We start from the raw sequence: 26,176 nt of genomic DNA on the forward strand, positions 1-26,176 counted from the left end.
AGAGCCGAGGTCCCTCTCTGGACACCACGGACCAGCTGTGGTCCCCAGCTGTGCTAAAGACGCCAGGAGGAGAAAGCCAAGGGGCCCAAGGGGGAGGAGGCTGATGCGAGGACCTGGAGCCTGGGCCAGGCCTGGGTGGAATCCTCTAGGAGGCACCATGTGGCTTACTGCCCGGCCTGGACAGGGGGCCCCCACCACACAGGGCCATGTGCAAGTACAGGTGCAGCACCAGGGGGCGTTTAGGGTAAGACCAGGGCACAGGAGAAGCCAGTGACGCCCCGGGCCCTGGCACTTGTGAGAGAAGCCAGGTTGCTCCCGTTTTGGCCACAGGAGCCCCGAGTCCCTGGAACAGACCTGAGTGCCCTGTCCTGGCCAGCTTCCCAGGACTGGAAGGGACCCAAGCCCTCCAGGTACTGCTGTTCCACAGGTGCCCCGGGAGCCGTGGGGCACTGTGTACCTTCAGCCTAGGCTGCAGGCCACGAGGGACCCAGGGAGTCATGGATGACACAGCAAAGAGCCGGGCCTGCCTTTCTCTTGAACCAGGAAAGTCCTGCGGCTCCGAGGTCTGAGGCCAGGCCCGGTGAGGGCAGCACCCAGGAGGGGTGCGGCAGGCAGGAGTACCCCGGTCCCCGGCGTCCTCTCCAGTGTGTGTGACTGGGCCTCTGACCCTCTGCAGGGGTGGCCTTCCCAGGGTGCGGGGACCGTCCTGTTTCAAGGCTGGCTCTGTGGGCGCCTCTGCCCTGCAGCCGCCTTCGGGCAGGAGGCAGACTCCAGAGTCTGGCGGCCTGTTCTCAGGGCTGGGAGGAGCCCGGCCTGCACGCGCGGGCGAGCGCTCTGCTGCGGAGCCGTACTCCCCTTCCTTTCGTTTTAATTCACTTGTTTTTTAAATATTTTGTTTTAGTTGTAGGTGAACACAAGACCTTGATTTTATTTTTTATGTGGCACTGAGGATCAAACTCAGCGCCTCACAGGCGCTAGGTGAGTGCTCTACTGCTGAGCCACAACCCCAGTCCTCATTTTTTACTTTTGGGACAGGGTCTCATTAAGTTGCGCAGGCTAACCTTGAACTTGAGATCTTCCTGCCTCAGCCCCCAGAGTTCTGGGAATATGGGTGGGCCCCACTGCACCTGGCTTCAGACATCTAGAGTTTCAGGGAAAATCTGCTCTCCAAATGCAGGCCCCTTGACCCAGAGATGGCGTCCACATGACCCAGCAGCCTGGTGGTGCTCTGGCCCCTCGATTGTCGTAAGGGCACAGCAGAGGAACGGCCCCAGCCGTGTCCCTGTTCCAGGCTCAACACTGACCTAGAAGATGTAGAGTGGACCTCCCTGGGTCAGTTGCTGGTAAAATTCTGTCTGCTATGTTTATTTTGACCAGGTTTGGTGGCACACGTCCATAATCCTGGCAGCTTGGGAGGCTGCGGCAGGAGGATTACAAATTCAAAATCAGTCCCAGCGATTAAGTGAGGCCCTAAGCAACTTAGCAAGACCCTGTCTCTAAACAAAAACACACAAATAAATAAACAAGGGACCTAGTTCAGTGTTTAAGCAATCCTGGGTTCAATCCCTGCTGAGGGGAAAAAGAAAAAACTTATTTTGATGACTCTGTGAAGTCTTTCCCCAAATAAAGATCACACAACCTGAGACATATTCAGGGGGACTTTTTTTAAACAAAGGCACCCTGAGCAGGTACAGTGGCAGTCCCACCCCTGTCCTCACCCCAGGGTGGGGATACTGCCTGGGCATCTTGGGAGGAAATGGAAGTGTCTGGCCCACTGAGACGACTCACTGACCTCCACCAGACACTGACCAAGCCGTCCTGGGGAGGCTGCCGAGTCGGGCGCGCTAGGCCCCAGCAGGCAGACCAGCAGGCCCTTCCCCCAGGGGCCAGCTGTGGCAGGGCCTTCAAGCCGGCTGCTTACCAGAGCCTCCAGGTGGCCAACACTGCCCCCCAGTGGACCAAGGGACAGACCTGGAGCTGCCCTGGAAACCCGAACAGGGCGGGACAGCCTGTGGCAGGAAGCAAGCCGACTTGAGCCCTCGGGTTGGCCGAGCAGAACGCCCCTCTGTGCAGGTCCCTGTGGGCAGAAGGCAGGGCCTCAGGGCCTAGGGGGAGAAGTGTGGCCAGCTTGAGACCCCTCGCGGCTGGCGGGGGACTGCCTTGGAGAGAGGAGCTCCAAGGACAGCGCCCCCCCCCAGGGGCGAGTGGCGGCTGTGTGCTACCCTAACTCCAACCCTAACCCTAACCCTAACCCTCCACGTGAGCCTCCCCCACCCAGCACTCTGAGAGCACATGGCGCCCTCGCGCCACCTCACTCGGACCTTCAGCCCCTGCTCTCTGACGGGGACAGGGACACGTGACTCCACCCGGTGTTCCCACCAGGCCTTCCCGGCTGGAGTCTCCTGTCTGGGACCCAGAACACAGGCAGCGTTGGAGGGCTGGTCCCTGGTGACACCGACTCCTGCAGTGCAGGCCCCCTCCCCGAGTGCCCAGGACACCTTGTGCCTAGGCTCCGCTGGCTGTGGGTCCCAGGGCGTCCTGCCTGAGGTGGGAGTCTTGTGTGCCGACCCTGGGGAGGCTGTGTCAAGCTGGGGCCCCTGAGGCCTCTCCACTGGAGACGCAGTGACTGGATTTCCAGTGGGCTTGGCCTCCCGCTGGGTCACCTGGCTGCGTGGTCCTTCACGTTGGACGTTCTGATTTGAGGTGCCAGCTCCTCTCTCATTGCGTACCTGTTCGCCTGCCCCATGTGGCCCGGTGACTGCCTGCTGGTTCAGTGAACTGTAGTCTGTCCTGTCATGATGGGGCCAGATGTGGCAGGAAGCCCCTCGTGGAGGGTGCCGTGGCCCCCTGCCTCAGTCTGTGCTGGTGCCAGTGGGCACTGTCCCTGCAGCCTTGGCCCTGGGAGCAGGGGCCCCTCCCACTGCTCCTCTGCGTGTTGGAGGTGGCTCCAGCCCTGTGTGGCGCCCAGGAACTGCCTTCCTGCCTCCCCTCTCCTGGCAACGGGAGCCTGGCACCCAGGTGTGCTGCGGGCAGCGAGCAGCATCCGTGAGGGTGCCGGTCACTGTGCTTCCTGAGCCTTCCGTTGTCACACAGGGTCTGCCCGCACGGCTATGTGCACGACTCTGAGGCCACCTGCCCTGGGAGAGCGGGGCAGGGCCTTCCAGCCTGCTGCTACCATGGATCAGTACCTTGGCTCTCGGTTCAGCTTCTGCGTGTGCTTTCTGCCCCTCTGCACTGGGCGGACGGGAAGGAGGAGCAGGTATAAAGGCTGCTGAGGCCTGGCTGCAGGTGCTGTTCTGGGAGGGGCTGCCGCAGGCTGGGGCAAAGGCCCGAAGTGCCCGGCAGCTGGGAGTCATCCTGGTGTTGCTGCACTGTGGAGGCAGGGCTGGGCTCTGGGTGCTGGGCACTGGGCGCTCTGTTGCTCAGCCCTGCTGGGCTTCTCTGGGACATTCCTAGGCAGCCTCTGCCAGAGGCCCTGGGGCTGCTCTTCCTCTCGGGTCCCTGGTGCTAAGGGGACACCTCCACTATCTTCACCTCCTCGGCTTCTATCAGAAGACTCTGAGTACCTTCCAGACACTACTTCATGTCCCTAAAACCTTCTGTTGATTGACAGGTCACCTTTGATAACCACAGACCATCCAGGTCACTAAAGATGACCACAAGTCACCACAACAGTCGCAGCAGATAACTGACGAGATTTTTGGGGGGCAGTACTGGGGACTGAATGCAGGGATATCTACAACTGAGCAATATCCCCAGCCTTTAATTTTTTTTTTTTTAATTTCGAGACAGGGTCTTGCTAAATTGTCCAGGGTTACCCCAAACTCACAATCCTCCTGCCCAGCCTTCCAAGTAGCTGGGATCACAGGTGTGTCATCGTGCCTGGCCAATGAAGGTCACAAGTCATTGCAGGTCACTGTGGGGCAGCACTGCAGGTTACTGGCAGGGCCTGAGGACACCTGAGGAGGCGGGACTGTCTGACCTTCCCTCATAGCTTTAGGTAAGGAAAAAGGGCCTGCCTGTCACTGCTAAGCAGAGTCAGGACCCGAGGTCCTCTGTAAGGCTGACCCATCACAGGCTGGGCAGGCACTTGGTGCCAAGACCTGACGGCCACCAAGGCTCTAGAGGCTATGGTGAGTGCCTCAGAGGCCCCCTCCCCTGGGCAGGGCCGAGCCAGTCCACACAACACCCGCCTCTCAGCAGACAGCCCAGGCTGTCAGAGGAAGCGGGCAGCTCTCTGTGGAAGGGGGTGTGGGCTGTGCTACAGCAGCCCTGCAGCTAGTCAGAGAGGACCAGAGGCAGGAGCAAGTTCACAGAGGGAGGAGGAGGAGGAGAGGGTGGAAGGACAGAGGCAGCCTGCACTGCAGACCAGCAAGGTGGGCCGAGCACCGGCAGGGAAGGGCTCCCTTGGCAGCAGTGCAGGAGGAGCGTGGGGCAGCTTGTGGGAGGCCGGAAGGGACCCACCTCTCTCCTGAGCTGCTTCCCGCCTAGAGGCTGCTCTCCTTCCTGCCGGGCTGTCCCAAGATGTTTCTCCAGCTCAGCCACCTGCTTCTGCAGCTCTAGCACCTCCACATGCACCTGGTCCACCTCTCGGGGAAGCTCGTGGTGGACGGTGTCCAGCTCCAGGGGCTTCTGCTGCACCTAGAAGGCCATTTCATAAAGCAATGTGAGGCACAAGGCAGGGGGGTGTCGGGGCTGGAGAAGGACAGGAAGAAGGACCCTCAGAGGCACCTGGGGAAAGTGGGGACCATCATGTAAGTGAAATAAGCCCATCCCAAAAAACCAAAGGCCAGGTGCTCTCCTGCTATGTGGACGTAACCCACAGTAAGTCAGTGGGAAGAAGAGAAGTTCACTGGACCCGACAAGGGGGAAGGAAGAGAAGGCAGGGGAGGGGGATGGGAAGACAGTGGGGTGAACTGGATATCGCTCCCTGCAACTCCACAACAGCGTGACTCCACGTCCCACACAACCACAGAGTGGGAAGTCACAGTCCACGTGTGTGAGGGGCGTCAAAATACACTCTGCTCTCACATACAACCAAAAAGAACAACTTTAAAAAGGCAGCAGGGGAGCAGAGAGGAGCGACGAGTTTCTCTGCAGGCGGACATGATCACCAGCGAGCCTGCCCTGCTGGCCCCAGTGCTGTGGGGAGAGTCTGTGTGGTGATGCACTGGAACCCTCCTCCCCATCCCAGCCCCAGGGAGAAACAAACACCTCCACAAAACTGCGAGCAGCTGAGAGCAGTGGGCCTCCCCCACCAGTCAGTCAAGGCAGCAGAGGTAGGCGGAGGGTTCAACTGAAGTCACAGGCCACAGCCAGAGCTGCAGGTGACACAGGCTGGAGGGACCTCCGGGGCCTGATGGAAACTGCACCGTCTCTGCTTTGGACACCATGAGAGGCGAAAAGACAGAAGGGGGAGACGCAGCAGATGGTGTGTCTGTGGGGCACTCTGGCCTCTCGACAGCGAAGACGAATGACCCAGTTAATAACGGCCACGGACCTAAACAGACATGGCCAGGGACCCCATGAAGAGGTGGTCAGCATCTTCATCACCAGGAAAATGTGAGTGACCACCTCACTGGAAGCCACTTCACGCCCACCAGGTGACTGGAGTGGAAAGACAGAAAACGGCCTCCCTGCTGGGCTGGGCTGTGTGGGGGCCAGGGCGGGGGTCCTGCGGGTGCTGAGCACGGAGCTGCCCCGCACCCTGCCGCCCCACTCAGGCAGACCCCAGCCCCAAATGCTCGTCCCCAGAGAAACCCACACGCGACCAACATGGCAGCACTACTCAGGCCTCTGCTGAGAAGAGGTGGACAGGAGGTGACGCACCACACCACGAGTGGACGCAGTGGGGGAGGGAGCAGGCGCTGGCCTGAGCCCCGAGCAGGCGGCCTTGAGGACCCTGTGGAGAGTGTGCACCTCACCCAGGGCCACCTGACACAGGCCCCCCGTCCCTCTGGCGGAACTGCTGAGCCTTCTTCTCCCCTCTCCCGGCTCTTCCTTTTTTTTTTTTTTTTTTGGCACTGGTAGGGAGTCCACGGCTGCTGTGCCATGAGCTATGTCCTCAGACCTTTTCATTTTTTGTTTTGAGATAGGGTCTCGCAAGGTGGCTAGGCTGGCCTAGAATTGCGATCCTCCTGCCTCAGCCTCCCCGGTTGCTGGGATCACAGGCCTGTGCCACCGCACCTGGGCACCTTCCACACGAGATCAGCCACTGCTGCTCACCTCAGCCTTTTGCTGAGAAGGAAACAGGCACAGAAAGGGCAAGTGGACTTCCAGGGTCAGCAGGCCTGCACCGCTGAATGGCTCTCTCGTAGGAAGAGCTGCACTGCCGTGCCCATCAAAGGACCATCTCACCTTCTTTCTGAGATGTGTCACCAGCAGGTTCAAGAGATGCACTCTGTCTCTGAGCTTCCTGAGTGCTAGTGCCCATCCAGTGGACGCCTGACCATCGGTGACAGATTCTCCTGCAGAAAACAGCAACTGCTGTGAGGCTCAGATCTGGAAAATCAACAACACCATCTCTCACAGAGGCCAGGGAGGCTGCGGATTGGACTCAGGGAGAGGAGGCCCTTCCCTGAAGTGAGGGTCTGAGTCCCTGCAAGGAGCAGAGATGTGCTGCACGTGACTAAGAGTCCTCACGTAAAGAGCAGGAGCCCCTGCAGGACAGACACATCTCACCACGTCGCACCTGAGAGGCCAGCGGCTGCTGCTTCTCCTAGACGGAGGAATGTTTATTTGGAAATTAAGCAAAAAGATGCCCCCGTGACACATGGTGCAAGAAGAAATGACGTAGGAGTGGTGGCGCAGACCAAGGCAGGAGGACACAAGTTTGAGGCAAAAGAAAAAACAAGAAAGAAAGGACAGGGGATGCCCTCAGTGGCAGAATGCCCCGGACAACCAATGGGCAGATCCAGTGTAGCGACACTCAGAAGGACGGACCCTGAGCACCAGGCCACTCTAGAGCCATCCAGGCGGCAGGCTGTGTGAGGAGGTGAGCGTGGGCCACCGGCCCACCACTGGGCACGAAGAACAGCGGGGCCAGGACACGAGCAGCCCCTACTGAGGGCTGTCCCTGGGAAGGGGCTGCGGGCACCCAGGAGGACTCCCGGGAGTCCCTGTCCTTTCTTCTCCCTCTACTCCTGGCTCAGGTGTCAGAGGAGCCTGCTCCCCAGAAACGCCAATGAGCTATGAACAAGGACAAGAGGCTCAAGGGGAGCCTGCTCCCAGAGCCCCAGGACCAGGGAGTCCCAGGACCAGGGGGAGTCCCAGGACCAGGGAGTCCCAGGACCAGGGGGAGCCCCAGGACCAGGGGGAGTCCCAGGACCAGGGGGAGTCCCAGGACCAGGGAGTCCCAGGACCAGGGGGAGCCCCAGGACCAGGGGGTCCCAGGACCAGGGAGTCCCAGGACCAGGGAGTCCCAGGACCAGGGGGAGTCCCAGGACCAGGGGGAGTCCCAGGACCAGGGGGAGTCCCAGGACCAGGGGGAGTCCCAGGACCAGGGGGAGTCCCAGGACCAGGGGGAGCCCCAGGACCAGGGGGAGCCCCAGGACCAGGGGGAGCCCCAGGACCAGGGGGAGCCCCAGGACCAGGGGGAGCCCCAGGACCAGGGGGAGTCCCAGGACCAGGGGGAGCCCCAGGACCAGGGGGAGCCCCAGGACCAGGGGGAGCCCCAGGACCAGGGGGAGCCCCAGGACCAGGGGGAGTCCCAGGACCAGGGGGAGCCCCAGGACCAGGGGGAGCCCCAGGACCAGGGGGAGTCCCAGGACCGGGGAGTCCCAGGACCAGGGGGAGTCCCAGGACCAGGGGGAGTCCCAGGACCGGGGAGTCCCAGGACCAGGGGGAGTCCCAGGACCAGGGGGAGTCCCAGGACCAGGGGGAGCCCCAGGACCAGGGGGAGCCCCAGGACCAGGGGGAGCCCCAGGACCAGGGGGAGCCCCAGGACCAGGGGGAGTCCCAGGACCAGGGGGAGCCCCAGGACCAGGGGGAGCCCCAGGACCAGGGGGAGTCCCAGGACCGGGGAGTCCCAGGACCAGGGGGAGCCCCAGGACCAGGGGGAGCCCCAGGACCAGGGGGAGCCCCAGGACCAGGGGGAGCCCCAGGACCAGGGGGAGCCCCAGGACCAGGGGGAGTCCCAGGACCAGGGGGAGTCCCAGGACCAGGGGGAGCCCCAGGACCAGGGAGTCCCAGGACCAGGGGGAGCCCCAGGACCAGGGGGAGTCCCAGGACCAGGGAGTCCCAGGACCAGGGGGAGCCCCAGGACCAGGGGGAGCCCCAGGACCAGGGGGAGCCCCAGGACCAGGGGGAGCCCCAGGACCAGGGGGAGTCCCAGGACCAGGGGGTGCCCCAGGAACAGGGGGAGCCCCAGGACCAGGGGGAGCCCCAGGACCAGGGAGCCCCAGGACCAGGGGGAGCCCCAGGACCAGGGGGAGCCCCAGGACCAGGGGGAGCCCCAGGACCAGGGGGAGTCCCAGGACCAGGGAGTCCCAGGACCAGGGGGAGCCCCAGGACCAGGGGGAGCCCCAGGACCAGGGGGAGCCCCAGGACCAGGGGGAGCCCCAGGACCAGGGGGTGCCCCAGGACCAGGGGGAGCCCCAGGACCAGGGGGAGCCCCAGGACCAGGGGGAGCCCCAGGACCAGGGGGAGTCCCAGGACCAGGGGGAGTCCCAGGACCAGGGGGAGCCCCAGGACCAGGGGGAGCCCCAGGACCAGGGAGCCCCAGGACCAGGGGGAGCCCCAGGACCAGGGGGAGCCCCAGGACCAGGGGGAGCCCCAGGACCAGGGGGAGTCCCAGGACCAGGGAGTCCCAGGACCAGGGGGAGCCCCAGGACCAGGGGGAGCCCCAGGACCAGGGGGAGCCCCAGGACCAGGGGGTGCCCCAGGACCAGGGGGAGTCCCAGGACCAGGGGGTGCCCCAGGACCAGGGGGTGCCCCAGGACCAGGGAGTCCCAGGACCAGGGGGAGTCCCAGGACCAAGGAGTCCCAGGACCAGGGGGAGCCCCAGGACCAGGGAGTCCCAGGACCAGGGGGAGCCCCAGGACCAGGGGGAGCCCCAGGACCAGGGGGAGTCCCAGGACCAGGGGGAGCCCCAGGAACAGGGGGAGCCCCAGGACCAGGGGGAGTCCCAGGACCAGGGGGAGCCCCAGGACCAGGGGGAGCCCCAGGACCAGGGGGAGCCCCAGGACCAGGGGGAGCCACCTGCCGTCTACCGCTCCTACCAGCTGGCTGTGTCCTGCCCTGTACCAGGGACAGCACCCTTCTGGGGAGAGGATATGGGTTTCCACCAAGGAGGCCAGCTAGAGCCAAGATAGCAACCGGCCAGGTCCCTCATCCAGCAAGCACTGCCCAGGACTGGGGCAGCCCTTTGAGGCCCCAGCTGGTGGCAGGGTCTGTTAGGCCAACTGTGGTTTCTTCACGGTGGCAGCCCTGCAAGTGGGCGAGCTCTCCTGGAGGGAAACAGCCGGCTGTGGACTACACAGGAAGCCAGAAGGAGCATGTGCACCACACAACGCCAAGTCGAGAAGGGTGAGGGGCCAGTGGCAGCTGGCAGGGGCAAGGCTCCTGGGTCTGGACCCCCACAGGAAGTCCTGCATTTGGAGGACTTCCCGTGGGGGTCATTTCCACTTCACTGGGCAGACAGCCTGTGACGCAGCCACCCAGGGACCCTCACCAGTCTCTGTGAAGGTGGGGGCGCTGGGGTGCAGCTCGGGAGGCCCCGGCAGGCCGGCCAGCTCTCCTTCCAGGGCGCTGGGGTGCAGCTTGGCATCCCCCGAGGATGTCTCCGGAGGCCCCTGCGAGCCGGCCAGCTCTCCTTCCAGGGCGCTGGGGTGCAGCTTGGCGTCCCCCGAGGATGTCTCCGGAGGCCCCTGCGAGCCGGCCAGCTCTCCTTCCAGGGCGCTGAGCTTGTGCTTCAAGTTCTGCACTTCTGCTGCCAAGGCCAGAACGTAACCTGCCCCAAACACCAGCAAACGTCCTCTGCTCCCTCCTGCCCACTAGGGCCTTCTCTCCCCTCCTCCCCCAGAGTGCACATGGGGAGACCCGCCCGGCCTCCACGTCCTCTGAGCAGGGATCAGAGACAGGGACAGATTCTACCGGCCTTTTCCCACAGGCCTCTGTGACAACAGGAAACAGTCCCTACCTCAGGCACTGGTCACACAGCTGCTCTGGTGCCCACTATGAGCCCGGCCCAGGAGGGACCACCGTCTCAGCCCCACCACAGGGTACTTCTCGGGAGCAGGGCCCTGCCAGGTGGCTCCCACTGCCAGCTACTCGGGACAGCACAGTGTCCTGCCTGGCCCAGCCTGTTTCAGTTCTAAGTGCATCAGGCGTGCACCCTGTACATTGCCCTCCCCTTCACCAAGAAAAAGACTTAAACACAAAGCTCAGGACCGTCTCTTGGGGGAACAGCAGCCTTCCAGCTTTGGAATGATTTGTTGAAGGGCGTTAAACAAGACTCGGACAAGAACCATCCAAGGCGACCCAGTGGGCAAGTCTAACCCTCCCCACCTCCACTCACGAGGAGGGGCCGTGTCCCCCGCAGCCTCAGCCTCGGGCAGGTGTGTGCACGCGTTCTCTCCCGACTGTGCAGAAGGAAGAGTCTCCCCACTCAGCGCCTCCATTTCCCTCCTCATCTGAGCGACAGCATTCCGCAAGCTCGTGTTCTGGTCTTGCAGCCGCTGGATTTCACTGGATGGAAAAGCCGAACTGATTTCCCCTTTGTGCTGCCTTGGGAACTGTCAAACACACGCAAGAGAAGAGTGGGGCACGGTGACTGCACCTATGACCCAGAGGCTCATGAGGCCAAGGCAGGAGGAACACAAGTTCAAGGGTAGCCTGGGTACCTTGGAAAGACCCTGTCTCAAAATAAAGAACTAAAAGGGCTTGTGGAGCACCCCTGGGTTGAACTCCCAGCATCACAAAGCAACAAACAAAAACAGAAAGAAAAAAACCAAATTAAATAAAATTTTAAAAAGGGCTGGGGATAGCTGGGTGGAGTGGCACACACCTGTAATCCCAGTAACTCAGGAGGCTGAGCAGGAGGATCCCAAGTTCAAGGCCAGCTCAGGCAATTTAGCAAAACCCTGTCTCAAGATAAAAACTAGTAACTGGAGTCATCCCTTCTCTTTGCTTCCCAGAGCAGGGCTTCACTGTTCCTCCTGATTTCCTTCCCTTCTTGCATTACCTGCCCCCGTCTCAAATCACCCCCAAATGTTCTTCTTTTCATCTTAGTTTGTATTTTTTTCTCTTTTCCGCCTTTGAATTCCTATGTAGTTAAATAGTATTTTGTTATCTTTAATAATCAGTTTCTCCAGTTTTATGCTTGGATTGGAGGAAGTCCAGGGAACACCCTCAGTACTCTCCCCCTGAGGTCAGCTAGTACCTGGCTCCTCCCTGAAGTGACTGCAGTTGGCCTGGGTCAGCAGCAGAGGCACATGCTCAGTGGGAGTGTCACATTCACACAGCCTGGGCTCCTAAGAAGAGGTGATCGTCCCCACAGACGGGAAGACACACAAACAAGGGAACGGGCCACCCAAGAGAGCCCACCGCACTTCAACTGCTGCGTCCATAAACACGACCGTGGGGGAAGTTCTGGTAGAATGTTCTATAAGCTAAAAGAAGATTAAGAAATGAAACTAGAGAGAAAATGCAGGAAATGAAAGAACATTTCTTTTTCAAAGAGATTCTGAAAAAGAACCAGAGAAATACTGGAAATGAGAGATTCAATAAACCAAATTTAAAATTCAGTTGAAAGCATCACCCACAGATTAGACCACGATGAAAACAGATTCTCAGGGCTGGGGTTATAGGGCTGGGGTTATAGCTCAGTGGTAGAGCACTTCCCTAGCAGGTGTGAGGCACTGGGTTCGATTCTCAGCACCACAAATAAGTAAATAAATAAAAGTAAAGGTTCATCGACAACTAAAAAATATTTTAAAAAAGAATAACTTAAAAAAAAGAAAACAGATTCTCAGACCTCAAAGACAAAGAATATAAACTTGATAATTAAGTCAACAAATAAAGAAAAGATGTTAGGAAATCATGACTAGAATATTCAAAGAAATCTGGGATAACATTAAGAGGCCAAATATAAGAATCATTGTTGTAGAAGAAGGCACTTGAATAAAACCAAAGGAATGCACAAATTTTTTAATGAAATAATATCAGAAAAATTTCCAACCCTTATAACAATGAAAATCCGAATATAGGAGGCATTTAGAACCCAAATAGATAAGATCAAAAAAGATCCTCTACAACACACATTATAATGATGGTACCTAAACAGAACGAGGATAGAATTCTAAGTCACAAGAGAGAAAGGAAGGTCACGTTTACAGATAAGCCAGTTAAACTTGCTGTTGTTCTCTCAGCCAGACTGTAAAAGCCAGAAGTGCTTAGAAGCATGGGCACCAAGCCCTGATAAACCACAGGTGCAGACAAGACTGCAGTATCCATCCAAGCTACCCTTCAGAACTCAAGCTGAAATAAAAATCTTCCGTGACAAGCAGAAACTAGAAAGAAATTCATGACCACTAAGCCTGCACTACAGAACGTGCTCAGTGAAGCATTTCATACAGATGAAATAAACATAAACACCAGAGCCAGTGAACGCAGAGTCCCAATCAATCAGGGGAGAGTCCTCTCTTAATTAAGCATGAGAAATAAGTTGACATGGCAGAAAATAAAAGTCATCTCTCTATAGTAACACAGAATGTAAATGGTCTAAACTAAAAGACATAGATTGGCACACGGATTAAAAAACAAGACCCAACCATGTGTTGTTAACAGAGACTCACCTTTCAGGCAAAAACATCCATAGGCCCAATGTGAAGAACAGAAAAAGATGTGTACCATGCAAATGGAGACTGAAAGCAGGCAGAGATGACTACTCTTATCTCAGACAAGGTAGACGAAGAAACAAAGGCCACCCATACTGGGCAAGGAATCATCCAACAGCAAGACACGACGGTAGGTCTCTACACCAGGACTGTCAGTGTGTCTGCACACAAGAGTCACACAGACCACAACCGGACGACACTGGGCGGGTCCAGCAACGTCTTAGCAGTAGACAGGTGATCCAGACAGGAGCTAACCCAGGCTCTCAGAAATAAAAATATCATTAATCAAGTGAAACTAACAGACATCTACGGAATATTTCATCCATCAACAACCAAATTTACTTTCTTCCCACTAACAAGGAATTTTCTCTAAAATAAACCATATTTTAGGGCACAAAGCAAGTCTAAGAAAATATTAAAAAATAGAGATGATTTCTTACATCCTATCAGCTCATAATAGGATAAAATTAGAAATCAATAACAAGATAAAAAGCAGAAACCATTTTTTAAAAACTTTTTTAAGTTGTAGATGGACACAATACCTTTGTTTTTATTTATTTATTTTTATGTGGTGCTGAGGATCGAGCCCAGGGCCTCACACATGCGAGGCGTGTGCTCTGGGCTACAACCCCAGCCCAAAGAGAAACCATCATAACACGTGGAGATTGAATAATATGCTTCCCAATGAGGAATGGGTCCTGTAAGAAATCAAAGGAGAAATTTTAAAAATTCTCAGAAACAAGTGAGAACAGAGATACAATGTATCAAAATCTCTGAAACCCCATGGAGGCAGTTAAAGAGGAGAATTCACAGCGTTGAGTTCCTACATACAACAAGGAAGCTCCCAGGAGCAGGGCCACGCTCAGGGGCAGAGCACTCGCCTGGCAGGTGCGAGGCACCGGGTCGGATTCTCAGCACTGTGTATAGATAAGTGAACAAAATCAAGGCCCAGCAATGTCTAAAAAATATTAAAAAAAAGAAAGATCCCAAATAAATAATCTCAAAGTCCCCAAAAAGCAAGAACAAACTAATTCTAAAATCTGTAGAAGACAGAAAATAACTAAGATCAGAGTTGAAATTAATGAAACTGGGATAAAATAAATAAAATAAAAAGGATCGGTGCAATGAAGAGTTGGTTCTTTGAAAAGATATATTAAGTTAATAAACCTTTAAAAATTTTTTGTGGTGCTGGGGATTGAACCCAGGGCCTGTGCATGTGAGGCCAGCCCTCTGCCAACTGAGCTGTGTCCCCAGCCCACGACTGATAAACCTTTACCCAAACTGAACAAAGGAAAGACAAAGGAGACCCATTTGTGATCAATGTGTCAAAATACATCCTACTGTCATGTAGAACTAATTAGAACAAATTAAAAAAATAAGACCTAAATCAACAAAATTAGAGCTGAAAGAGGCTACATCACCAGAGACTTCTGAAATCCAGAGGGTCATCCCAATAAATGGGAAAATCTAAACAAACCATTGACAATTTTCTAGACACACATTATCTGTCCAAATTGAACCAGGAAGATAAGAAAACCTAAACTGAACAATACCAAGCAATACAACTGACATAGTAATTAAAAGCCTTCTAACAATGAAAAGCCAAAACCAGATGGATTCTCAGTGGAATTCTACTCAATCTTTAAAGAACTAACCTCAAATTATTCTATGAAATAGAAAGGGAGGGAACACTCCCAAATGCATTCTATAAAGCCAATATCACCCTGGTACCAAAACCAGACAAAGACACATATCAAAGAAAGAGGACTTCAGACTGCCCTCCCTGATACCCAGAGGCAAAGATCCTCAGTGACATGTTAGGAAACAGGGCTGCGGCTGTGCTCAGTGGGAGACCGTTTGCCTCACTCACGTGAGGCACTGGGTTCACTCCTCAGCACCACATAAAATAAGTAAATGAGGGTCTTCTGTTCATCTACAACTAAAACAAAATATCTGAAAAATATCAGCAAACTACATTCAAGCACATATTAAAAAAAAACAAAACAGTATACCATGAACAAGCAGATTTCATCCCAGGGATTGGCTCAACATATGAAAGTCAGTAAGTGTGATTCACCACACAAATAGAAATAAAAATAAAAACATGATCATCTTCAATAGATGCAGAAAACACATTCAACAAAATGTAGCATCTGTTCATATTTAAAAAACACCGGAGACGCTAGGGACAGAAGCAACATCACAGTGAGAGGGGAAAAACGAAAGTGTTTCCTCTAAAATCAGGAACAGGACAAGGAGGTCACTCTTGCCACTCTTATTCAATACAGTTCTTGAAACTCTGGCCAGAGCAATCAGGCAAGAAAAGGAAATTAAAGGGATTTCACAAGTAGGAAAAGAAGTTAAATAATGTATTTGCTGATGACAGGATCCTATATGAGAAGATAAACAAACCCAAACAAAACAAGACAAAAAACAACTCTACTAGAAGACTTCTAGAGCTGATGGACAAGTTCAGCCAAGTAGCAGGACAAAAGATCAACGCCCAGCTATCCCACTCCTTAGTTTATTCCCAAAGGACTTAAAAACAGTATACTACAGGGACACAGCCACTTCAATGTTTATAGCAGCACAATTTATAGTAGCTAAATTGTGTAACCAACCCAGATGCCCTTCAGTAGATGAATGGGTAGGGAAATTGTGGTGTATAGACACAATGGAATATTACTCAGCATTAAAAGAGAATAAAATCATGGCATTTGCAGGTAAATGGATGGAGATGGACAGTATAATGCTAAGTGAAGTTGACCAATCCCCCAAAAACCAAAGGCTGAATGCTTTCTTTGAATTGAGAATTCTGACTCATAATGGCGATGTGGGGAGAGCATGGGAGGAATGGAGGAACTCTAGATTGGGCAAAGGGGAGGGAAGGGAGGGGAGGGGGCAAGAGGGTAGGAAAGATGGTGGAATGAGTCAGACATCTTACCCTAAGTACATATATGAAGACACGAATGGTGTGACTTGAGAAGTTGAACTCTATATGTGTGATATGAAATGAATTGTATTCTGCTGTCCTATATAACAAATTAGAATAAATAAATAACTTAATTTTAAAAAGCTATATTAAAAAGACTTGATGTATGGTGATTGAAAAAAAATGAAGTTTAGTTGCAGGAACTCTGAGATCACCACCTGAGGACCAGACACCACCCTCGCTGGAAGCAGGACACGTGGCGTGACTGGTGTAATTTTAGTAAAAGTAAATGCAGACTTCAAAAAAAAAAACACACCCATAAATCAGTCCCTTTTCTATACTCCAATAATGAACCTGCTGAGAAATAAATAAAGAACCTATCCTGCTCACAATAACCTCAAAATGAAATAAAATGCTTGGGAATGAACCTAACTGAGGTCAAAGGTCTTCACAACAAGAACTGTGGAACACTGAAGAGAGAAGCGAAGAAGATCCCAGAAGACGGAAGGAGGCAGAGTCGACACTGTTAAAATGGCCACACCACTAAAGTGTCATGCAGATGCACTGCAGTCCCCAACAAAGTACCAGTGACATTTTTCACAGAAATAGAAAAAATAGTCCTGAAATTCACATGGAAGACTAAAAGACTGAGAATAGCCAAAGCAATACTGAGCAATAGAGCAATGCCGGAGCACCAACACCTGCAGCAAATAATTCACAGGCAGTAAACACCAGCATGGCATTGGCCTAAAAACAGAGGAACAGGGCAGAGACGATCCACCGAGTGTCTGGTACTTAGGCATCTGATATACACATGTACACACGTGTACCTGGTACACAGTCAACCGATGCTTGGTAAAGGCGCCAAAAACATGTTGGAGAGCCAGGCCCAGTGGAGAATGCGGCTTGGCAGGAGGATCACGAGTTCAAAGCCAGCCTCAGTAACTTGGCGAGGTGCTAAGTAACTGAAGGAGACTCTGTCTCTAAATAAAATACAAAAAAGGGCTGGGGATGTGGCTCAGTGGTGCCCCCGAGTCCAATCCCTGGTATAAAAAATAACAACAACAACAACAAAAATATGTCGGAGAAAAGAGATGGTCTTTTTAATGAATTGTGCTTGGAAAACTGGATATACATACATAGAAATGAAACTAGATGTCTAAACTAGATGCACAAACTTCAACTCAAAGTGGATCAAAGGCTTAGGAATTAGATCAAAAGCTCTGCAACAGTTAGAAGAACATAGAGGGTCAACACTCCGACATCTCGGCACAGGTACTGACTTCCTTAACAAGACCCCTAAAACTCAAGAAATAAAACCAAGAATCAGTCAGTGGGATGACAACAAATTAAAGAGCCTCTGCACAGCAAAATAAAGGATCAAGACTGTGGAGAGAAAGACTAGAGAATGGCGCCCACTCCTCGGACAGGGCACTAATATCCAGAACACATAGAGAGCTCAAAAGACTCAACAACAGCAACCACACAAACCCATCAATGAACAGACTGAAGAACTAAAGAGACATTTCTCAAAAGGAGAAATACAATTGGCCAACAAATATATTAAAAAATATTAGGGAAATGCAAACTGAATCAGGGAAATGCAAACTGAAACTACATTGAGATTTCATCTCATGCCAGTCAGAAGGGCAGCCATCAAGAATACAGATAAGTGGGGCTGGGTCTGGGCCTCAGTGGTAGAGCGCTCGCCTGGCATGTGTGAGACCCTGGGTTCCATCCTCAGCACCACATAAAAATAAATAAGTGAAATAAAGGTATTATGTCCAACCACAACTAAAAAAAATTTTTAAAAAAGAATACAAATAATAATAAATGCTGGCCAGGCAGAGGGCACACACCTGAATCCTAGTGACTTGGGACACTAAGCAGGAGGATCATAAGTTCAAGGCCAGTCTTGGCAACTTTGTGAGGCCCTAAGCAACCTAATGAGACCCTGTTTCAAAATAAAAAATAAATTTAGGGCTGGGGTTGAAGCTTAGTGGTGTAGCGCTTGCCTCACACAGATGAGGCCCTGGGTTTGATCCTCAGTACCAAATAAAAATAAATAAATGGAATAAAGGTATTGTGTCCATCTACAACTTAAAAATTTTTTTAAAAGAAATTTTAAAAAGGCTGAGGATTTATCTCAGTGTTAAGCACCCCTGCATTCAATCTCTGGTACCAAATAATAAATAAATAAATAAATATGCTGGCAAAGGTGTAGGGGAAAGGCACAATGATATGTTGTTGGTGAGACTGCAAATTTGTACACCTTTGGAAAGCAATACAGAAAATCCTCAAAAGACTAGGAAAGGAACCACCAGCTAATCCACTCCTTGATATTACCCAAAAGAACCAGAACCCGCCTTCAGCAGCATTACAGGCACATCAATGCTTACAGCAGCACAGTTCACAAGGGTCGGGTTAGGGAACCAGTCTACCACGCGGCCTGCGCAGTGGTTTCATTAATGAGGTTCTGGCATTCAGTTAGTTAGAAGAGATCAAAATAAAACACACAGACAGTACCTTATTTTAATGCTAGGTCCAAGACGGCTCGCCTCTTTTCCCTGCCTCCAGCCGCCCAGCAGGGCAGCGAGGATTACTCTGGGCTAGCAGGAGAGAGAGAGAGAGAGAGAGCGAACACGCCGGGGATCAGCCTTTTATTTGGGGGGACAAGAGATTCAGGGGAGAATTCCATCCAATGAAGGTTGAGGGGGGGCTGTACTCCAAGGTCAGGGTCAGTGATTGGGTCTCCAGGGTCAGTAGTCAGGCACACCCCCACACGGATGGGCTCTCTCATCAGGAAAGGGTCGGGATAACTCCGACACAGCCAGAGTGCCTCAGGCCCTTAACGGGAGTCACCCAATCATGTGTCAGAATGGCTCCCCACAAACCAGCCCAGGCGCTCGCCCATCAGGAGGTGGGTGGATGACACAGGGCTCCTACTCGGTCGTGTAGAGCGGTGGACTAGTGGGATGTCTTCTCTGACACGGGGAAGCTAGAGAGAGGTAAGGGAGTGAAAAGGGACCCCATGGAAACAGGGAGGCAGACGGGGAGCAGAGGGGCAGAGCCCTGGCCTCCATGGGCACCAGTGCGCCCACACTGACCTCAGGCTCGCACAGCCGTCATGCACCCAGGGAACATCCACATCATGAGATAAAAAGTGAATGAGAACTAAAAAGGGGTGGGGACACAGCTTGGGGCAGTCCTGGGGGTAGCTCTGGGGTAAAGCACTCCCTAACATGCACGAGGGAGCGGGGGCGTGGGTGTGATCCCAAGCAGGGAGACAGAAGGAGGGAGGGGACGGTCAAAGAAACAGTCTCCCACTCCCTGGGTCCTTCCTGCCCCTGCTGGCTCCCCACCTCTCCTCCAGGCTGTGAAGGCCCTTCCCAAACTGAGAATTTGACAGCACTGGAATTGGTGCAGTGTTCAGGGGGTTGGGTCCCTCGGGCAGTCGAGTGTGGGAGCTGAGGGCTGAGGGGCGGGAGTCAGCGCTCAGTGGGCCAGAGCTCCAGTGGGGACCGGGAAAGCGGGGAAGTCCGGGCCATGGCTGGCAGAGTCCGCTGGACCACTGTGAGCTGCGGTCTAAGAATGGCAAAGATGGTGGGTTTTGTGTACATTTCAGCACCATGAACAACTCTCTGGATGAAGTGGAGTAAAGAGCAGATTTGAAAGCGCGGGGAAAAGTTACCATGAATGCACATGAGTAGAAAGTATCCAAAATTAAATTGGAGGGAAAGAAATCAAAAAAGAAAAAAGAGGCCTGTGGGGTGACATGAAGCAGCCTGAGACAGAAAGACCCACAACAACCAGGGAGCTCAGAACACGCATCTCAAAACAGGGTCACAAAGGTCCCCAATCTGCCAGGTGCAGGGGCAAAGTGGCCTGGGATTCTAGCTACTTGGGAGGCTAAGACAGGAGGATAACACGTTTGAGGCCAGCAACTTAGCAAGACCCTGTTTTAAAGTTAAAAAAACAAACAAACAAACTTTTTTCAGGCTAAAAGTGTATGTTTCACTATTTTCAAAATTTACAAATCACTATCTCTCAGAAGCTACAGAAAATTGAAAGGAACAAACTCCTTTGAAAATAATATAACACTGCATCTTTCAAAAAGAAACATGCACACTGCTTTCCCACTGTTGATAATGCTGTCAAAACAGTGTCCCCCAGAAACAGGATTTAAGTAAGAACTTAAAAAGGGTGGGGAATAGCCAGGCACGATGGCACACCCTGTGCTCCCCGCAGCGCGGAGGCTGAGGCAGAAGGATCAGACCAGCCTGGGAACTTAGGAGGATCTATGCTGAGTCAGCTGGGGTGCAGCAGGACCTTCACTGCCCGACCAACCCCTCTGCCTCTCTGCGCTGCTGAGCTATCTGACTCCAGGACCACGGGTCGGACACATAACCTCCTGCCGTGGAAACCAGCACTGCCCCCATCAGCAGTGGTGATGTCATGGCACCCATGACTCTGCACGGCCAGCTCCAGGGGACCAGGCCCACTGACCCAGATGGCTAGCCACGCCCACCAACCCTCGCCTCTGTACCTTCCCCGGTGGCCTTAAAGCTGGCACCCAGAGATCAGTCTCAGACCTGCCTTCCCAGTGGCACACACTGAGAACAGACTCCCGCCTCCTTCCCCAGCCCTTTCTGCCTAGTTCTCCTCTGTGCCAATGGCTGGGCCTCATCTGTTGGGACCTCCCAGGTCCCCAGCTGTGGCCAGGACTCTAGTGACAGGATACCTATTCTAGTCCCAGGCTGGTGGCATCCTCTCCCTCCTGGGAGCGTTAGTGAACCTCTGAACCAGAAGCACCCTACCACAGTCCACCCTGGGCTGTAAGTAAAGGTGGACAGCACCCCATCCTGAAGCTCTGCGTTGGAAGCCGGTGTCAGGCAGGCTGAAAGGCAGCCTGTGCAGCAGAGGTCCCTGGCCGCCTTGCCGCCTGCCTCCCCGCTCTCCTGCCTGCTGCACAGAGGCAGCACCTGCTGCTCTGCGGGGGTTGCCTCTGCACTGGGGCTGCTTTGCGCGCTGCTCCACTCTGGCACCAAGCATAGGCACCCGCCTCTGCACAGAGTGGTGAGCACCCAGCAGAAGCTGTGGTTGTGACCTCTGAGCCGAGTCAGGCAGAGGGCTAATCCTGCACTGGCCCCAGAGAAGCCTCCAGAACCCAACTCCATGCCCCCTGCTCCCCGACCTCCTCAGCACCTGGCGGCAGCCACTGCTCCGGCGCTGCAGTTTTACCAGGCGAGGCGCACTGCCTGCCCGGTGTCTGTCGGAGCAGGCTTCTGTCCTCACCTCATGCAGTGCTGTCAGCCAGGAGCTGCCACGGCCTCTCCCCACTGCACCCTGGCCCTGAAGCCAGGCTCCATCAGAGCTGGACAGTCTGCAGAGGGCCTCTGGGCACCGTCTGTCTCCAGGGCAGCTCAGGCTCAGTGGGAGCCTCCACGGTGCAGCTGCGGGGTCTCAGCTGGGCCTGGGTCCGAGACGAAGGATACTTCACAGGTGGGACGTGATTGTTTCTGATCCCAGCCCACTTCCAGGTCTCGCTTTTTCACCAAGACCAAGCCAGAGACAGACCCCGACCAGGCACCGACGTCCCCTTCTGGTGGCCAGCCAGGAGTGGGAGAACACTGACAGAAACAAAAGCCAGTTTCCTCCCTGGGGCAGTGAGGCGCAGGCTGCTGCTGCCGCCAGCCCCCAGGCACTGTGCCGCGAGAGGAAGCCGCCCCTCGTCTGTCCCTGGTCACCCTGGAAGGGGCCTGAGCCTGGCCATGGTGTCTGACTCTACCCCTGGGGCTCGCTGCCCACGGCGTGTGTCCAACATGCTCTCCTGGGACTCTGAGTGAGTGTGGGACAGCATGGCCCACAGGGGAGGGAAGAGACACTGGTGGCCAGTCTGGCCCTGCCTTCTGCTGCTGCGCTCCCAGGCACCTCGCTGCCCGCAGCAGGGCCACAGGCGAGCACCAAGCACCGGAAGCCGAGAGGCTGGAGCCGGCCCAGGGCTGCCCTGCCAGGACGGCCTGCTACCAAGAGCTCGAGGAAGAGCCACACTGGAGTGCAAGGCTCCTGCCTGCCCTCAGCCTCCCTGGCTGACCGTGGGCAGCAGGGGAGGGAAGACCTAGGAGGCAGGTCTAGGTCCCACCCAGAAAGGTCCCCTGAAGCACTCAGTCCTCTGCTACCTTAGGCAACAGGGGGAGTGGCTGTCCCTTAAGGGACATTAGTGGCCTCAACATGTTCTAAGAAGGGTCATGCTAAGTGCAGCCTCACCCTCCAGTGGACGCAGGTGAAGATGGCTTCTGAGCCTCGTTCCCAAACCAGATCCCTGACCCCTGCCTGCGGACCCTGCCCCTGCCCCTGCCTGGGGACACAGATTGCCCAGCAGCTGTGGCAGCTCAGGCCAGCTCCTCAGGCCAGAGCACCCACCTGAGCAGGATGAAGCAGGCTGACAGATGCTGTGTCACCGACCACAGTGGCACAGGCTTAGAACTTAACAACTATTGACCACTATCGTCCCCGCCAATCAAAACCAGGAGCTTCAAGGACAACATGGCATGAAATGACCCGCTACCTGGTATGAGGAAAAGACTGTGATAACAATTCTTCATCAACATCTACTGTCCAGTCGTATTTGGGATTCTGTTCTTTTTCAGCACTGGGGATGGAACCCAGGGTTCTGCTCAAGCTAAGCCTACGCCTGTGACTTATCCCTGGGCTACACCTCCAGCCTCAAGTTGCATTTGAATTTGGGGCTTTTAGTGCTTTCAAATGCTAAAGATACAGCGCTGACCCCATCTGTGATCCCAGTGACCAGGAGGCCAAGGCAGGAGGCTAGCAAGTTCAAGGCCAGCCTCAGGAACCTGGCGAGACTCTGTCTTAAATTTTAAATAGAGGGGGAGAGGGCTGGGGGTGTCACTCAGTGGTAGAGCTGCCCTGGGTTAAATTCCCAGCACCAAAAAAAAAAAAGGCAAAGATACGAAGAAGATTCTGAAGAGCGCTGAACAGTGTATGTACTATTCTAACTCTTTTTTTTTTCAGTGCTGGGAATGGATCCCAGCGGCTCCTACAAACCAGGCAAGTGCTCTGTTTAGTTTTTGAGATGGGTCTGGCTAAATTGCAGAGGGGCTGGCAATCCTCCTGCCTCAGCCACCTGCTGGCTCCACTTGAACTCTCCAAAGTCCCACACTCAGGCTTGTTTGTCAGCCAGTCACTGAAGGGACGGGACTGAAAGGCCCACGGTGGTTCTGGCCACAGGGCACTATTTGTGGTATCTGCTGAGCAGGAAGCTGGGAGGAAGTAGGCTCACCTCCTTCACAGGGAGGTGTCCCTGTGCCTGCAGCGCCTCCACAGCCTGGTCCCGCTCCAGGGTCACAGCCCTCAGCACCGCCTCCTGCTCACGCCGGGCCCGCTCAGTCTCCTGGAGTTTGGCAGTGACCTGGGAAGACATCCCTGGTGGAGACGGGCCGCACCGGCCAGTTCCTGAGACCAGCCTCCCTTTTCCGCTTAAGAGGCAAATGGCAGGTGCAGGTGAGAAAAGTCCTGAGGGCCAGTGCCCGTGGCACTCAGAACTCATGGCCATGTCTGCAGAGGCAGGCAGCGGACTTCCACCTTCCAGGCCTGGCCACCAGGGTGCCCTCACCAGGAGGGCAGCACACGGGAGGCAGGACCAGTCCCACCCTGTACCAGGGCACGGTCATAACTGCTCAGTGAGGCCTCTGCCAGGCACTGCCCGTGCTCCCGGCCCTCCTCCTGAAGAAGCCCCTCCTTGGGAAGCCTGCCCCCGCAGCACCACACACACCTGATCTCTGGCCTCCAGCAGGCCCTGGATCAAGGCCTCAGACCTCTGCATCTGTTCCCTCTCGATGCTGTCGCAGCGGCGCTGCCAGTCTAGGTTCAGCTGCACCTGGTCGCGCCCCAGGTTCCTCTCCCTTTCCACTGCCAGGGTCAGTTCCTGCTTGTACCTGTGGCACATCCAAACGCCCACATTAACGTGGCTTGAGGTTCCTTCCACGTGAAGAGCAGAGGTGGGGTGCCTCCTGCGGGGCTCCACTGCACCCGCCACGGGCTTCCTGTCTCCAGGTCAGCCTGTGCCGACACGGGACACACACGTGCCTGCAGGCACACGGAATCTTCTGTACTCAAGACTCAGAGGAGAAACGGCATCTGCAGATGGCCAACAACATGTCTGCAGATGGACAGATGTCAAAGATCACCCAACACTGAGAAAACCCCACGCCGCGGAGGGTGGTCACACTCAGGAAACCAGTTCCAGGTATACAGGAAGAGAAGGGGTGACCCTAACAGACAAAAAGCTGCGCTGTCCGGACCCTGCCAGGCAGCAGGCCAGCAGCAGCAGGACCGAGCCCCGGCTGCCGCCAGCGCGGCAGAGCAGAGGCAGGCCTGTGTGGCACGAGGGAGGCCTGCGCCGGACGCCGGCAGTGTGCAGGGCAGAGACCACCATCCAGGTGAGGAGCTGGTTCTACCAGAGAAAGTCCAGCTGTCGAGAAGCCAGGACGCCACCGAGTGCCCTCACTTGGCCAAGAACTTCACTACAGTGGCTGGGGCGATGGTGGAAAGGGGATCCAGACACAGCTACAGATTTCCAGGCCTCTCTCAGCTGCTGGCCAGAAGATGGCCACGAGGACACCAGAGACAGAAGGCGCCCCCCACCCCAGGGCCTGTGTGCAGTTCTCTGCCTGAACCTACAAGGACTGAGCCTTCTCAAGGGGCTAGTCACTGGGCCGGAGCAGGTTTCAAAGCCACAAGACAGAGGAGCAGAGGGGAGCCAGCAGATCAGACTAGAAACAGAAGAAAAGGGCGCTCAGAAACCTCAGAGTGATGGGAAAGGGGCGACCCTTCCTGAACTGCGGAGACACAGAATGCGAGCACCACACCGCGTCTGCGCGGCGTCAGAACCGTGGGGTGCAGCTGAGCTCTACTCCAGCCCAAGAGGGTGCTCAGAACTGCCGTCGGCTCCTGCCATCAGGGTCCATTGGAAACACAGCAAGCCAAGTGAACCCAAGGAAACAGACAGAGCAAACGCCATGAAACTGGACAGAGAAAAACAGTGAGAAGGTTAAGACAAAAACAAAGCAGAGACTGACAGATCAGCAGCCCTCTAGTAGGCTGGTGGAGAGGAGAGACTGACAGATCTGCAGCCCTCTAGTAGGCTGGTGGAGAGGAGAGACTGACAGATCTGCAGCCCTCTAGTAGGCTGGTGGAGAGGAGAGACTGACAGATCTGCAGCCCTCTAGTAGGCTGGTGGAGAGGAGAGACTGACAGATCAGCAGCCCTCTAGTAGGCTGGTGGAGAGGAGAGACTGACAGATCAGCAGCCCTCTAGTAGGCTGGTGGAGAGGAGAGACTGACAGATCAGCAGCCCTCTAGTAGGCTGGTGGAGAGGAGAGACTGACAGATCAGCAGCCCTCTAGTAGGCTGGTGGAGAGGAGAGACTGACAGATCTGCAGCCCTCTAGTAGGCTGGTGGAGAGGAGAGACTGACAGATCAGCAGCCCTCTAGTAGGCTGGTGGAGAGGAGAGACTGACAGATCAGCAGCCCTCTAGTAGGCTGGTGGAGAGGAGAGACTGACAGATCAGCAGCCCTCTAGTAGGCTGGTGGAGAGGAGAGACTGACAGATCTGCAGCCCTCTAGTAGGCTGGTGGAGAGGAGAGACTGACAGATCAGCAGCCCTCTAGTAGGCTGGTGGAGAGGAGAGACTGACAGATCAGCAGCCCTCTAGTAGGCTGGTGGAGAGGAGAGACTGACAGATCTGCAGCCCTCTAGTAGGCTGGTGGAGAGGAGAGACTGACAGATCAGCAGCCCTCTAGTAGGCTGGTGGAGAGGAGAGACTGACAGATCAGCAGCCCTCTAGTAGGCTGGTGGAGAGGAGAGACTGACAGATCTGCAGCCCTCTAGTAGGCTGGTGGAGAGGAGAGACTGACAGATCAGCAGCCCTCTAGTAGGCTGGTGGAGAGGAGAGACTGACAGATCTGCAGCCCTCTAGTAGGCTGGTGGAGAGGAGAGACTGACAGATCTGCAGCCCTCTAGTAGGCTGGTGGAGAGGAGAGACTGACAGATCAGCAGCCCTCTAGTAGGCTGGTGGAGAGGAGAGACTGACAGATCAGCAGCCCTCTAGTAGGCTGGTGGAGAGGAGAGACTGACAGATCTGCAGCCCTCTAGTAGGCTGGTGGAGAGGAGAGACTGACAGATCTGCAGCCCTCTAGTAGGCTGGTGGAGAGGAGAGACTGACAGATCAGCAGCCCTCTAGTAGGCTGGTGGAGAGGAGAGACTGACAGATCTGCAGCCCTCTAGTAGGCTGGTGGAGAGGAGAGACTGACAGATCAGCAGCCCTCTAGTAGGCTGGTGGAGAGGAGAGACTGACAGATCTGCAGCCCTCTAGTAGGCTGGTGGAG

General features: G+C 55.0%; 1 protein-coding gene across 3 annotated transcripts in view; it reads right to left on the minus strand.

Annotated features, from left to right (window-relative positions):
- The window catches only part of CCDC57 (coiled-coil domain containing 57), a 96,341-nt gene that overhangs the window by 46,231 nt on the left and 23,934 nt on the right, over positions 1–26,176 (minus strand). For 2 of the 3 annotated variants that reach the window (XM_081270690.1, XM_081270691.1), the window contains exons 9-14: positions 23,564–23,726; positions 23,072–23,200; positions 10,517–10,733; positions 9,671–9,949; positions 6,358–6,467; positions 4,465–4,641 (exon numbers count right to left, since the gene is read on the minus strand). In XM_081270690.1, coding sequence (XP_081126816.1) covers positions 4,465–4,641; positions 6,358–6,467; positions 9,671–9,949; positions 10,517–10,733; positions 23,072–23,200; positions 23,564–23,726 — 1,075 coding nt within the window. Of the gene's footprint in view, positions 1–3,721; positions 3,960–4,464; positions 4,642–6,357; positions 6,468–9,670; positions 9,950–10,516; positions 10,734–23,071; positions 23,201–23,563; positions 23,727–26,176 lie in introns of those variants that run through there. The other variant, XM_081270692.1, reaches the window with a different exon arrangement.

The sequence above is a fragment of the Spermophilus citellus genome, assembly GCF_964194105.1.
Source record: "Spermophilus citellus genome assembly, chromosome: 17".
NCBI lineage: Eukaryota > Metazoa > Chordata > Mammalia > Rodentia > Sciuridae > Spermophilus > Spermophilus citellus.